The following is a 15,653-nucleotide window of genomic DNA, read 5'->3' as shown; positions in this document are numbered from 1 at the left end:
CGGAAAAAAAATGATTCTCCTTTTCTATAGCATCTACCATCTCTCAGTATTTCAGCTAGATGTTGCGACTCAAGAGCTCTTCTCGCATGCTGAAATGTTGACTGGCTTGATCTTGTGTAGGTCTTGTGCCATCAAAATGGTAAGGGGACAAGGCAGAAAGAAATGATCTACAAATTTAAAATGATATATTCATATAACGATTAAGCTCAAGACATTTTCTTGTTTTTTTTTCCTATATATTAGATTTTCATTACTGAAGGAACAAAGTATTTAATAATGGTTATCTGTCTTAATGTCTTTAAATGGGTATCTTTTTTTTTAATTTTTGAGGCATGGTTTCTGTTTAGTGCTGCCTGCCCTGGACTTTACTCTGTATACCAGGCTGACCTTGAACTCATAGAGTTCTGCCTGCCTCTGCCTCTCCAGTGCTAGGATTAACGGCTTGCACCACCATGACCTGGATAAATGATCATCTTCTAAGGTAGTAGAATGGGAAATAATTGTTAGGGATAGTAGCCTGTTTAATGCCTAAGTCATGATGGGACCAAAGCAGTGAGAGGCCAGCTTGGACTTCACAGCCAGAGAATCCAGAGAATGTTTCAAAAACCAACAACAAAAAAATGGAGTCACCAATGAAGTAACAGCCCTTCTGCAAGTAAGTAAATACAAAAGTTACAGCGAAAGAATATTTAATGGCTGGCCTCCTGGCACTAAAGTTCTTCTAATCTCACAATCTCCTGACTGGCTCCTAAGAAATTGGTGCATGGTGTTTCTTTCAGGCAGAGGTATATGTCTCTTTATTTTTGCTTCTTTATTTCAGATGCACTTCATGAAACCTGCACTGGTTCACAGACAAAGGTGGCATAGTACTCCAAACCCCAGAGACTGAGGAATGGGTAATGAACAAGAGGAATTATTACAGAGGCTCCAAATATTAGACTCCTCCCAGGGAACTATACCCCAGGGTTGATAACCAGAATTCCACCACCAAAGGAAGCACTCATATTCCAGAAAAAAAGACTCACCTCAGAATTCTGATAATTTATGTCACAATGGCGCACATACATTTAATTTTTCCTGTTTTGTTTTCATGTTCCCTTTCCATTGTAATACTGTCAGGGGAAAGTTAGACAGAATAATTCTATACCCGGTTTTGAACAAAATAATACATAAAATAATTTCCTTTCATTAATATCTATCTTCTGTTTGTTTGGTAGAGAAAGATAAACTGATATTTAAATTGCAAGAACATTAATTATTTTTCATTTAAAAGTATTGGCTTTTTAAAAAATCTATTGCCTTGGAAATAATCATTTTCTGCTGTAATGCTTGTATATTACTATACAGGGAACTTGAAAGTATACTATAACTTCATATGCACCTGTTAATCTACATTTTATCAGCAGTATTTTGACATGTTTTGTTCATATCCTTGTGAAGTTAATGTTTTACCTCATGGCTATCAGCTTCTAATTCATAAGTATTTTACTATATTCATTCAAATAGCAAATTATATCTAGAAATAAATTTACATTGTTATATTTTTGTTTAAACATTTTTAACTTCAAACTTTATACATCACACACAACTTCATGAAAATTTTCATGTCAGTGATAAAAAATATATTACAAAATTGTCAATCCCTGTATCAGTGAAGGGAATGATTTGCAATATGTTCACGGCAATGCAGGTGGTTCACATTCTTCTCCATTTCTTCATGAGAGTTTCTCTGACCTCCTTGTTTCGAAGAGTATAGATGAAGGGATTGAGAACTGGAGTTACCACTGTATTGAGGACATGGACAGCTTTGGTCAGCTCCAAATCATCTTTGATGGACGTCCGAACATGGAGGAATATTGTAGACCCATACCAGATAAGCACCACAGTAAGGTGAGAGGAGCAGGTAGAGAATGCTTTGCTTCGGCCACTGGCAGAAGGTATTCTCAGGATGGTGCTGATGATGTAGACATAAGAAATAAGAGTAATGAGGCAGGAACTCAGGATAACCACAAAGGCTATCACAAAAGCCACTGTTTCCACTGCCTGTGTACTGGTGCAGGCCAGGGCAATCCAGGGTGCAATGTCACAGAAGAAATGATTGATAGCATGGGGTCCACAGAAGGACAAGGTGCTGATGAGGGCTGCTGGCACAGATATGACCAGGAATCCACAAATCCAGGAGCTAAGAGCCAGCTGTGCTGAGAGTAGACTGTTCATTACAGCCTGGTAGTGTAGAGGAGAGCAGATGGCAAGGTAGCGGTCATAAGCCATGGCTGCCAAGAGGAAGTATTCTGTGCAACCCAGTGAGAAAACGAGGTACATCTGCAAAAGACACCCTGAAAATGATATGGTCTGGCTTCTCCCCACCAGGATGGCCAGAGCTTTGGGGACTGCAGCTGTGGTATACCAGATTTCCAAGAATGACAGGTTGCTCAGAAAGAAATACATAGGAGTATGTAACTGGTGAGAAGTACTGACCAATAGCAAGATTGCCATGTTACCACCAACGGTAAGGAGGTACATCACCAGAAACAGCATGAAAAGAGAAAGCTGGAGGATCTGAGGTCCAGGGAATCCCAAGAGAAGAAAGTCTTGGGCTAGAGTCACATTCTCTGTGATCATCCTGCCGATTTCAAACCAGGAACAGATTTTCCTCACCGAGGCCTTTAGCCTGGTAATGCAGTCCTAGAAAGATGAAAAGAAGTAACTTCATGAAAGCCTGACGTTTAGACTAGGAAACATTTCCTGCCACAGCCAACTAATGTAGAAAATTAATGTGCAAAGATTTCCTGAGTATTCACTAAGGTCATGATGATAGCTACATTACAGATTGCCTTTTGGTTATACTGAGTTCCAAGATTTAAATCCTTCTACCGCCTCCCTCATTCCACCTCAAGCCTTCAAAAGGCTAATGATTTCATGCACTATATTTTTAACTACTGATGTGTGGCAAATGGGAAAATAAAATAGCTTTTAATGGAAAAAATAAATAGCTTCTAATTGTTCAGAAATTGGCATAACAACTTAAATCAGAACTACATTTTACAGTTACAGAGCCTAAGTTATTTTTCTAATTCATCAACTTAGTGCACAAAATAATATTTATCTTTCCTGATCTATATTGTTTCTTATGATGATGATGATGATGATGATGATGATGACAATAGTAATAATACAAATAAAATCCATATAGAACAACTGTGAGACAATGGACTCCTACATCATTGACATCAGTAAATGAGAGCAGGTGAAGAGTAGAAAGTCCTTTGAAACTTTCTTTTTAAAATACAAAGTTAAGTTGTTTCTATTTCCTAGCTATAGTGAATAATTCAACAATAAACATGGCTAAGCAAGTAAATGTGAAACTCAGTCTTGTTTCTTATGTCTGTCACATTGTGTGTGAGGTCATCTTGTTAAGACAGGCACCTCTGCCTATGCTTGTTAATTCATCCATTTTTCTGTCTAGTTGTACAGTTCCAGTCAATGAATCTGTGATGGGCAAAGGAAAAATAGTTTTAATTTTCTTACACTGCAGTAGTAAAACACATAATAATTAGAGTGTTAGTTATTCTGGTGTAATAAAAATGGCTTTAGATATTATAATTGACCTAGAAGAGAAAAATAAATGAAAGAAGATGATCAAGGGAAAATGCTAATTAAGTTTTCTCCCACAAAATTGTTAAGACAATTCTTAACTATGTGTCAACCTGTGCATTTTTCAGATTGATTTGTATAATGGTTTGTAAAGGTAGCAATGTTTAGTTGTTGAAGCCCTTCAGTCAAAAGTGGGCACCTCTGGTATTATTCACTTGCTACTTTTTAAGCAGTAGTAAAGTAGCTTCTAATCAAATTTATACTGACAGCTGCCAGTGGTGTGAAATATCATATTATTCTCTAAAACATGGATCCTCAGGATGAAGGGTGTTAAAAATGAAAGCAACACAGAAAATTGCAGAATTTAGAGGGTCATTTGCTAAACTTCTTCCCTCCTGAAAAGCCACAAATGTTGAGATTCCTGCTTGTATCCACAGTGAAGAAATAGCACACCAAGTAAGCAAATGAATTTTCAACAAACACACTACTAAATTGCCCTCTGGTTATCACCATTATATCTTTTTTCTTCCCACCACACATCATCATGAAGTCCTTGAACATGCATCATTTCTCTTGGTATTTTGGTTTTAATTCCATGTTAAGAAACTTAAGTATATTTAAGTGGTATTTTAATAAAAATATCATTATGCAGGCTAGCCTTACATTTTCTCTTTTTAATCTGTTCTTATAGGAAAGCCAACCATGAACATTACTATGCTAACTGAAAGCTGGTTTGTCAGTCACTCATCCATATCTAACGTCGTCTTTATAAACCTCTAAGCATGGTTTTGCTGCTGTTGTAAACTGAAGATTGATGAGGCTGGGGAACAGCCTGTGTTAAAAATTCTACACAGTACTGGTTGGCTCCTTGGGACATCTGGTTTTAGGAGAGCAGAACGTTATAGGGCCAGAGAGAAATTATGTTAGCCAATTCTTATCTCCTTTTTATAGTCACGTATTTCCGAACAGTTTGACCTAAAATTCTAGTATCTCTAATTTAAATCCTTTTAAAAATGTTTGATGAGGCCCTTAGCATTCATCAACCCAAAGACCCAAAATGTCATCAGACAACATTTGAAGGCTGTAGCAAGATGTCCCCATGTTGCTCTAACCTGTATGTTCCTAGCAGTGTATGTTAAAGATTCCCTTGATTTGTTACTTGCTTTGTTCTGTAATGCAAAAAATTGTAGAAACTATTACCACATTGAGACACAGTATTTATAGTAAAGTAGAACTGTGTTCTAAGGCCCTGGTCTTTCATATTTATTTCTAAGACGATCTTTTATACCAGGTGAAGTGAGAGCTGTGTTTCTGTTGATATCCTGACACTTTTTAGAGAATGATTAAAAATAGAAGGCAAAGAAATTTCCAAAACAGAACTTTTACAATTATTCCTAGCGGCTTGGCCACAGAGTCACAGCATGTTTAAACTCGTACTTTCAGGGACATTTCCAAGGTCTCTCTACCATCAGATTCTTAGGTTAAAAAAGATGATATTTTAATATGTGCAAGTATAATTTTCTTGTCAAAATAATTAAGAAAATCTACTGCATTAATAGGTATCATCTTAAATTTATGAATGTATCAAACAAGTATATTCAACATCATCTATTTTCTAATTTTAAGATATAATTTTAATGAATAAAAATTATACAACAAATAGAATTTTTGTAATTTTACAATGAAATGACCTTTTCATATTTTATGTTGATTAAGCTACTGTATTTTTCTAGAATCATGAACTAATATTTGTTTGATATGTGAATATCTTTTTCTGTGTTCTTAAGACCTATGTATAGTGCTTTGTCATGGGAGGATCAAGTACTACTTCTAAGATCACCTAAGTAAGAATTGTCTATATTCAGCCAACAAGAGAGAGATAGGAGAATAAAGAAATAAAGTAGACAAAGGAACAAATAAGATCAAAGTATATATTAAAATGTCATTATGAAACAAACCCATTACCTTATATGCTAACACCCAAAAATATGTATGATATTGATATTGCATATCTGAAATCACATCACTCAGCATATGAAGGCAGGCACATTTCTGAGCTCAAAGTTATCCTGGGGCAACAAGAAGTACTTGTCATAGAAAATGGAGAGAAGGGAAGGGAAATAAATTTAAAATATTATAATTAAAATGTCATTTGATTTTTAAAATTAGTTAACAAATTAAAATTAACTAATCTGTTTTATGGAAATAGATTGTGTATTAAACAGTTTTTGAGTGTATATTGCAATTTAAATTTCTCATGTGTGCCATCGTCAAATTTTGAATATATAAGATAGTACATTTTTATAAAAATAAATTTTTTTTACCAAAGGTAATTACATTTAGGATATTTGTAATTTAAAGATGTGAGGTATTAATCAAATGGTACAGTGGCTCTGTTACAACAAATTTTCAATACAAAACAAACCTAACTTTGGAAACAATACACTGAGTACAATATAATCCATTTGCTTACCCAGTTGTAGTTCTTACTTCTATAAATTTCATAAAGGCCACACATTGTCTTCCAACCTCACACCTTTCTCTTGTTTGTGTATGATTTTCTTTGCATGAAGAACTACATTTTATTCTGATCTCTCTCTCTCTCTCTCTCTCTCTCTCTCTCTCTCTCTCTCTCTCTCTCTCTCTCTCTCTCCTGTGTGTGTGTGCTCTTCTGTTCACCCCTTATGATTATTATATTATAATTGTGTGGTATACTTTATTTCTTTTTGCATTCATTATTGTTTGACGAATGCCATTTTACCTGGTCTTTGAAACTGCCCAAATTTTCTTTGTTTCCTTTGGTCTTTTTTCAGGTTAAACTTCCAATTTGCTATTTGACTTCTTCCTCACGTAATCATAATAAGCTTCCTACTGAAAGCAATTTTCTATTAAGTAACTGCTTATGTAGAGACGAAACCTTTGGGAGGGAGTTAATTTTCTCTCTTGGGCCTTTAGGGTCACTTCCAAAACTATGACCACTGGCTAAACTTTCATAAATGTGAGACTTCAGAATTGTTGGCTTCTTGATATACTGATCATTTGTAGAAATTTATAAAATGAGGTAATATTTATTTTCTTCAGTAAACCTTGCAATTTAGATGGTAATAGGAAACATTTCTCCTGTGTTTTTTTGGTTTTCATTTTGGTTTTGGTTTTTGTGTGTGCGCGCGTGTGTGTGCGCGCGCGTGTGTGTGTGTGTGTGTGTGTGTGTGTGTGTGTGTGCATGTGTGTGTGTGTGTGTGTGTGTGTGTGTGTGTTGCTGTGGGATGGTCTGTATGTCAAGTGTGTTCTGAGAAAGAACATGAAATTAAGTGGGTATGGAGGGCATATCTGCAAGGTGTTGGCAAAAAAATAACATGATAAAACTACATTGCATGAATTTTTAAAGAAAAAATAAATATAATAATGGTGTTGGAGTGTAATTCTGTGATGGGACATGAGACTGGAGCACTATCCTAAAAATAATCAAAAGAAGGAAATTGAAATGAACATATGAAATAAAAAATGTAACAATTGTCACTGGTCAAAAGCAGCAAAAATACTTTATTTCATTTTTCTTAGAATATTTTATTACTGAAAAATAACAACACTGAAATATATTAAAACTTCGTTATAATACTCTGTTGCTGTAAAAGATAAAATTAAGTCCCTCTTGTGAGATTTTTTTTTTAGATTTTGTCCAGAACTATGTTTCTACATGTCCAAAGTCTCCATTTAACAAAGACAGGATTTAATTCTTGACAATTTTACATATTTTTTCAATACAGTTTATTCTCATATTTGTATTCACATGAGAATTGTCTGTACCAGAAATAGAAAGAATGTGACTTCCTTTAGTTTGATAATAACATTAAAATAATATTATTTTAAAAGTTTTTTGTAGAAATATAATACACAGCAATGCAAAACAAAATATTCAGAATTTCCTATTTTTATCTTTTAAATGATCATTATTCTCCAATTTTTTTCTCTTGTGTCTAGAACAAAGAAGCAATATTTGTGTGTTGTGGTTAAAGCATAGGTCTCTAATACAAAGCATCTCTTTTTCCAATAGCAATGTTCTCAGTCCCTCCTCCAATGCTTGATGATGACAATCTGTATTTCAACAGTCATGCCTGCACATTTAAAATTGAAATCAAAAGAAATGAACTTTAAGGGATGTAAACTTTTCTAGAAAGTACTGATTGCTCAGTAAATATTGAATATACTTACTTTAAAATTATTCTTAAAATGTCCAAATTTGTCAGTACTAGATTAAGAAGTGGACACAAAAATACCACCCCTAACCCCCCAAAAAACCTAATTGCTATCAATAACTGCTGAGAAAGGGAAAGTCCTTTTTCCACAAAGAAGTATCTTTGAGTATAATCATCACACACCAGGGCAGGTCTCATGCCCAGGAAGTAGTTGGCCAATGCAAAATGGACTCTGATTTTTGTTTGCTTGTTTGTTTTTTATGAGGAGGGTAGATGATGATCTTTTTGTTGTCTTTTGGTATTTTTTTTGTCTTTTCATTTTTTCCTCAAATTTTTGTTTAGTTGTTGCTTTTAAGAGGGAGAGAGGAAAGGAGAGAAAGAGAAAAACAGTTCCTGGCTAATTAATTAAATTAAGTATCTTCTATTGAAAAGTCTCTGTTTAGATCTCTAAACAGTTATTGGTCCAACTTGAGGCACAGTCCAGGAGAGGTACTCTGTGGCTGACACTGCCTGCATGGCCAGAAACTTGAACTGTATGTCCAGAGACCTAAGGCAGAATCCAACACAATTGGCAAAAGTCAATGAAATGATTCCTAATGGTATTCTACTATACTCAAAGATCAGTGCCTAGCCCAATCATCATCAGAGAAGCTTCATCAGGCAACTGATGAGAGAAGATACACAGACTGATAACCAAACATTAGTTGAAGCTTGGGGCACCCTCCAGCAGATGGGGGAGAAGATTGTAGGAGCCAGCAGGGTCAAGGACATCATAAAGAACATGGCCCACAGAATCAACTTAATGGGGTGTATGGGTGTTCACAAGAACTAAAGCAATAGTCATGGACCTTGCATGGGTCTTTGCGATGTCCTCTGCAAATATGTTGTTGTTGTTGTTTAGCTCCGGGTTTTGTGGGACAACTAAAAGGGATGCAACTCTTCTGCCTGCATTTTGGACCTATTTCCTCCTACTTGGTTGCCTTGTCCAGCCTTGATACAAGTGTTTGTGCCTAGTCTAATTGCTTCTTGTTATGCCACGTACAGCTGACAACCCTAGGAGACTTTCCCTTTTCTGAAGAGAACTCAAGGAGAAGTATATGGCAGGGGAGGGGGTGTGTGGGGAGAGGTATGTGGAGAGGACTGGAAGAAATGGTGGGAAGGTAAGATGTGGTTGGGCTGTGTTATGTGAGAGAAGAATATATGAAAAGAAAAGTTAAAAAATTACACATCTTGGCTGATAGCTCAAAAATTGCTTTAAGTCATAGTTCATGGTCTGGATAATACCCAGTTTTATTTTCAGATTGCTGAGCAATGAAACAAGAAACTGGAATAGGGATGTGTAGGTAGTAGTAGAAACATAGACAACTTTCTTAAGATAGAAAAGCACATGGAAGATTGTAAATGAACCAAAGCTGTTGAAAAAAATCAAAATTTCAATGGTCACATGCCTGAAGCCTTGTAGCCCCTTTATGGCTCATTTACATACCACACACTGTGTTCTTTATAGACTATTTACTTCCTACATACTGCACTATGTGTACTGTACTTGTTACACAAAATCTACAGTCAAGGGGGTTTACAGTCTTTCTCAGTCAAATATTACTTTCATATTTTGTTCCACATTCCTATTCCCTCTCCATCTTACTTTCTGTCAAATTGAAATCAAGCAAGATCAATGGTTTCTCTCATATTTGACTTGTGCTTTTTGAGTTTGATTTCAAAAACATAAATCCATAACAAGTAGCAAATAATTAAGTAGCAGACACAGCCAGAGAAGCATATTAAAATAAGTTGACAGAAGTTGACTAAGGACATATCACACATTCTCAAAAGGGGGACACACATTCTCATCAGCCCTCTAGCAATAGAGGTATTTTATTGAAGTCCTGGATAACTCATAAAAAACATATAGTAGGTCGGTCAGGGAATTTGAACCATGTTCTTTATCCCTTTTGTGGTTTCAATGATGAAATGATATAGAAAAGCATTGAGGTGAGTAAGCAAAAGTTGAAGAAATGAAAGTCATGAGAAATGAAGAAATAGTAGGGTCAATGGCCTTGCAAGTGAGGACCATGATGTCAAAGACAGGCTTGATTTTAATGGGTTGTCAAATGTTGATTAAGAGGTATCTCTAGGGTGATGAGGGTTCTCTGTCTCCTCTTTTGTTAAAAATCATGTGCTGATATTTCACTGAAGTTGAGTTAAACAGTCATGTACACATGGTGCTTGAAATAATGATTCAGAACAGTGGGTGCAATAGTCTCATAATGTGTGCTTACTGGTCAAGCTTGATCAGTGGAAGGTGATATATTTGCCTTTGGGTGGAGGCCTTACAGAATTCCACATTTTTCAGATGCAAGTGACTGGGGAGTTGGTTTAATGAGCTCAGAGCATAGAGCAGAAAGCTAGATCATTTTCTTTTCTGATTCATTGAAAAGAATAGGTGTTTGCCTCATTATATTCTACACAAAGATGTGCAAATACTCTGACAGTAGAGTTTTGTCAACCTGATGATAGGACATTACAAGTTGTGTCTACAGAATCATAGAAAATTTATAGAAAACTGATTATTTTCCCTTAGAGACAAGGCTCGGTATGATGGAAAAGAGTCTGCAGAAGATAACACATAGTAAGGAATAGTCTTTGTCATTGAAGACACTAGTGAATAAACCAGGAGAAATCAGTCAGAGTGATTTCTGCTATAATTATAATGGGCTCCAAAGATTCTCTATCACCTCATATGGAAACAGTTTACCTTCATGTAGTTAGAGGGGAAAAGTACCTGAATTACAGACATTAGACAAAGAGACACATATAGATCATACAGCTACATAATAAATACTCCAGTGTCTGTCTAGGAATACTCGGCAGATCTCTTCTGATACTCTACTATGGGTTTGGGTAAATCTCCAGAATGAACTGGACTTAATGTTCTTCTGCCTCACAACTAAGAATTTCATAGAAGCCAAGAGCAAATTTACATAGGTAGTTCAGATACTTTACAAACTAGAGACCAATTTAACTATCTTGATACCTTTGTTTGTCTTGTAAGAAACAAAGAAATGAACCAGTAAATAATTAGATATAGACATTTGCTCCCCTCTTACCAAAGATAAAAATTTAAAAAAAATTCCTAAAACCTATGATGTGTCACACCATTCTCTAATGTTTTGAATTATTAAATGAGTGGGCCTCTCTAGCAGATATTTTGCTGCAACATCCTCAAAACACTGTTAACTTCAGTGTTTCTCAGGCTGTAAATCACAGGATTAAGTGTTGGAGGCAACACAGTGTATAACACAGGAAAAAATCCTGTCTATAATTTATGGTGTATTTGACAGTGGCTTCAGATAGACAAAGCAAGCAGTAACAATAAAGACAGTGAAAACAGTGAGGTGGGGGACGCATGTGGCAAATGCTTTGGACTGACCTTTAGTGGTAGGAATCTTAAGCACAGTGGAGAAAACGTAAAAATAAGAGACCACAACACAGATGAAACAAGATAGGCCTAGACACAGACCAATTCCAAGACTTGTATAAATGACCACAAGTGTTTCAGAGCAGGAAACCCTTAACAAAGAGGGAATATCACAAAACAAAATTGTGGAATCACACTGGATTCACAGAAAGGGATGGAGAATGTACCAGCTGTATATACAGTTCCAAGGAGTATCCTGGTAGCCCAGGAAACACCCACCATCAGCACACAGGTACCACTACTCATAATGGTGTCATAGTACAAAGGAGAACAGATGGCAACATAGTGGTCAAAGGACATGGCAGTTAGGAAAAATACTTCCCTTGATGAGAAAGAACACATTGGTACAGGAGACCACTTCCTAAATATAACACCAGTAGCACAGACACTGAGAGCAACAATTAATAAATGGGACCTCCTGAAACTGAGAAGCTTTTGTAAAGTGAAGGAGGCAGTCAATAAGACAAAACGACAGCCTACAGAATGGGAAAAGATCTTCACCAACCCCACATCTGACAGAGGGCTGATCTCCAAAACATATAAAGAACTCAAAAACCTAGACTTCAAAATACTGAACAATCTAATTAAAAATGGGCTACAGAGCTTAACAAAGAATTCTCAACAGAAGAAGCTCAAATGATTGAAAGACATTTAAGGAATTGCTCAACATTCTTAGTCATCAGGGAAATGCAAATCAAAACAACCCTGAGATACCATCTTACACCTGTCAGAATGGCTAAGATAAAAAGCACTGAAGACAGCTTATATTGGAGAGGATGTGGAGCAAGGGAAACACTTCTCCACTTTTGGTGTGAATGCAAGCTTGTACAGCCACTCTAGAAATCAGTATGGCAGTTTCTCAGAAAATTAGGAATAAGTCTTCCTCAAGAACCAGCTATACCACTCTTGGGCATACACCCAAGGAATTCTCAATCTTACCACAGGAACACATATTCTACTATGTTCATATCAGCATTATTCATAATAGCAAGAACCTGGAAACAACCTAGATGCCCCTCAACTGAAGAATGGAAAAAGAAAATGTGGTACATATATGCAATGGAGTACTATTCAGCAGTAAAAAATAATGATATCATGAAATTTGCAGGGAAATGGATGGGACTAGAAAATATTATCCTGAGTGAGGAAACCCAGACTCAGAAGGACAAACATAGTATGTATTCACTCATAAATGGATACTAGATGTGAGGGAATGGATGGCCAGACTGAAACCCACAGCTCCAAAGACCCTAGGAGGGACACATGGATGACCCAGCGAAGGAGAAGTAGATGAGATCTACATGAGCAGACTGGGTGTGGGAGAGTGGTGGAAGACAAGGAGTGGGGGACAAGAACACAGGGAAATGGGAGGGTCGAGCTCAAACAGGGACAGAGTGGGAGGGCAGGGAAGAAGATACCATGATAAATGAGGAAGTCATGGGAATAGCAAGAGGCAGGGTGCTGGGGAGGCTCTCAGAAATCCACAAGGAAGACCCCACCTTGGACTGCTGGCAGTGGTCCAGAGGGTGCCTGGACTGGTGTACTCTGGTGACCAGTCTAGTGAATAACCTAACTGTCATCATAGAGCCTTTGTCCAGTGACTGGTAGAGGCAGATGCAGAGATCCACTGCCAGGCACCACACTGAGCTCCTGGAATCCAATCGATGAGAGAGGAGAGATACTGCAGATGAGGAATGTTGAGATCATGATGGGAAGATGTGCAGAGATGACTGACTACACTAGTGGAAGCCCATGAACTATAGACTAGTGGCTGTAGAGCCCCCATGGGACTGGACTAGGTCCTCTGGATACGGAAGAAGGTTGTTTGGCTGGAGTTGTTTGAGGGACACCCAGGCAGGGGGGATCAGAAGCCTTCCCTGGTGCATGGGCAGGCTTTTGGGAATCTGGTGCCTGTGGTGTAACACCTTGGACAGTCTTGGTGCAGTGGGAAGGGCCTGGAACCTGCCTAGGCTCAGTGTGCCAGGCTCTGCTGACTCCCCATGGGAGACCTTGATTAGGGAGATGTGGGGATGTGGGGTGGCTTGGGAGAGAGGGCTGGGGGTGGGAGGAGGGAGGAGGTGGGATCTGTGGGTGGTATGTAGAGTGAGTAGAAAATTTCTTAATAAGGAAAAATGAAAACAAATACCTGGAGGATACAAGCAAGAATGGAAATGGAATTATTGTGACTTACACTATTGACAATAAAAGTTGGGATTGCAACAGAAACAAGGAAGACATCTGACAGGGACAAGTTCCTCAAGAAGAAGTACATGGGTGTTTGAAACTTCAGGTCAACAGTAATGAGTGCAATGATGATGAAGTTACTTATTAGGGCTGCCATGTACATCACTAGGAAGAGCACTCCATATAAAGTCTGTAGCTCCTGACTGTCAGAGAACCCCATGAGGATGAATCTAGTTATTGCAGTGACATTGGTTGTGTAGGTGAGGTACAGGTGTAAAATTCAGGGCATGTGCCAGGCTGTTAGAACCCTCCAGCTGGGGAAATATAGAAAGAAGTCAAACAGGAGAAATAAAGGCGAATAAATCTCTGTTAAATTACATTGCTTTTAATAATTTTCCCATTTTTACCCATATTGTTTTAGACAGTGTATTTTAATATTTTACCAATGGAAATTTGAAATTTGTACCTCATAAGAGTTCAGATTCTTCACATTCCTAGAAACAAGTTAGTTTTCAGATATCTGTAGCAAGATTTTTCCAGTAGGACAATATGAGGAGGGAAAATTTTTTCACATCCTTTAGAATTCGGTTCATCAGTGGACTCCCTGCTATGATAACAGAACAGGCAGTTCTCTTTGGAAACTCTGAAATCCTAAAACATTTTTACGTCTTTGGGCTGTGAGAAAACTCTAAGTTCTTAGCTAACCTGTAGTCATTTTTTAGCATTAGAATGAAAATACAAGGATCAAGGAAAATGTTTCACCTTTTTGAAAAACTGTAATGTGAATTTATTTGAAACCAAATACAATCAAACCCTCTCTAGCAGACCTTTTTAAGTCAATTGGCTACTGCCTTGGAATTCCCAAAGGTGGATCTTTCCAGGTAGGCTAATTAAGACAATTAGTGCTATAATAATTGTTGCTTTCTATAGAACACATTAGTCCCCAGAAAAATACACTGGGATAGATCATGAAAAATATGGTCATATTTTCCCCAGAATTAAATTAATTATATATTTCTTTAGTTACACAGTGCATAGAGTTGGAGACACATGATAGTTGTAAACAAATGCTATAAAACATAAATTTGGAGACTTTGATTAAAAAATCCTGTCATACCACCTGTATTAATTACTTTTCCCAAAGCTATGGCAAAATATGGGGGAAAAAAGACAACATGAGAAAGGAAGGGTTGACTTTAGCTCCTGGTTTAAAGGTATACTCCAATATGGCAGAGCACACATAGTTGATCGAATAAGAAAGTACTGGTCACAGTCACTAACTTATAGTCAGAAAACAGAAAATCACTTACTGTACCACTCTAATGATATGCTGACCAGCTTCTATTTTTCTGCCCAGGATTTAAGTGCAGAAAATAGAGCCAGCAACACCAGAGTAATTTTCATACCAATGTCAAGCCCTTCTGGAAATTCCCTTAGGTACACTTGAAAATTATTTTTCTTATACAATTCTAAATCTCATCAAATTGGCAATAATTATTAGCTATTTATTACCTCTATTACCTGTCAACTTGATGCCCAAACCAACTTGATGCATCACTTTTAAAGCATAGCATGACACAGTGATTTTAAAGTCTCATGTTCATTGCATAATGAAAAATATGTTTAGTACACATCTAAATATCCCTAAAGTCTGAAAAATTCTGACACCGTTCAGATGTCTGTGGTACAATGTCTTGGAGAGATTAATCATTGGTTAAGAGCTGCTACTGGTCTTGCTTGGGATGTCCATTTGGCCCTGAGAACCCATATTAGACTGCCTATAACTACACATAACCCCAGCTCTAATGTCCTGTTCTTGCATCTGATTGAACATCACTCACATGTACACATCAAGAAACATACTAAGAAATACTTTAAAATTAAATGAATATAAGTGAATGGTCCTGTTTATACTAAAACTCAGAGCAAAAATCAAAAATAAAATTATAAACTTCATGTATTCAATGGCACAGAGCAAAAGTCCCCATTATAGAAGAGAATAATGTGGTAACAAAAAGAAAAGTTGAATTCAATAGACAACTGAAACCTAGCAGGGCATACTGCATGTTGTTTCGTTTTGTATATGAAATTTGGGGTTTATGATAGAATTATCTGAACCCCATAACCTTGAACCACTCCATTCATCCAGTTTTCCAACCTGTATCATATGTAACTTCTCAATGATCTGGCTTTACAACATA

The 15,653-nt window shown here is 36.9% G+C and overlaps 1 protein-coding gene and 1 pseudogene across 1 annotated transcript; both read right to left on the bottom strand.

Moving 5' to 3' along the window:
• Positions 1–1,695: 1,695 nt before the first annotated feature.
• On the bottom strand, positions 1,696–2,622 carry LOC131902238 (olfactory receptor 6F1). Its single transcript, XM_059253272.1, has one exon. The coding sequence runs from the start codon at positions 2,620–2,622 to the stop codon at positions 1,696–1,698; it is 927 nt and encodes a 308-aa protein (XP_059109255.1).
• Positions 2,623–10,986: 8,364 nt separating this feature from the next.
• On the bottom strand, positions 10,987–13,726 carry LOC131915183 (olfactory receptor 14A2-like; annotated as a pseudogene).
• Between the last annotated feature and the right edge of the window lie 1,927 nt (positions 13,727–15,653).

The sequence above is a fragment of the Peromyscus eremicus genome, chromosome 1 (assembly GCF_949786415.1).
Source record: "Peromyscus eremicus chromosome 1, PerEre_H2_v1, whole genome shotgun sequence".
In the NCBI taxonomy this organism is placed as follows: domain Eukaryota; kingdom Metazoa; phylum Chordata; class Mammalia; order Rodentia; family Cricetidae; genus Peromyscus; species Peromyscus eremicus.
The sequence above is the reverse complement of the archived record's forward strand: the minus strand, read 5'-3'. Positions and strand labels throughout refer to the sequence as shown.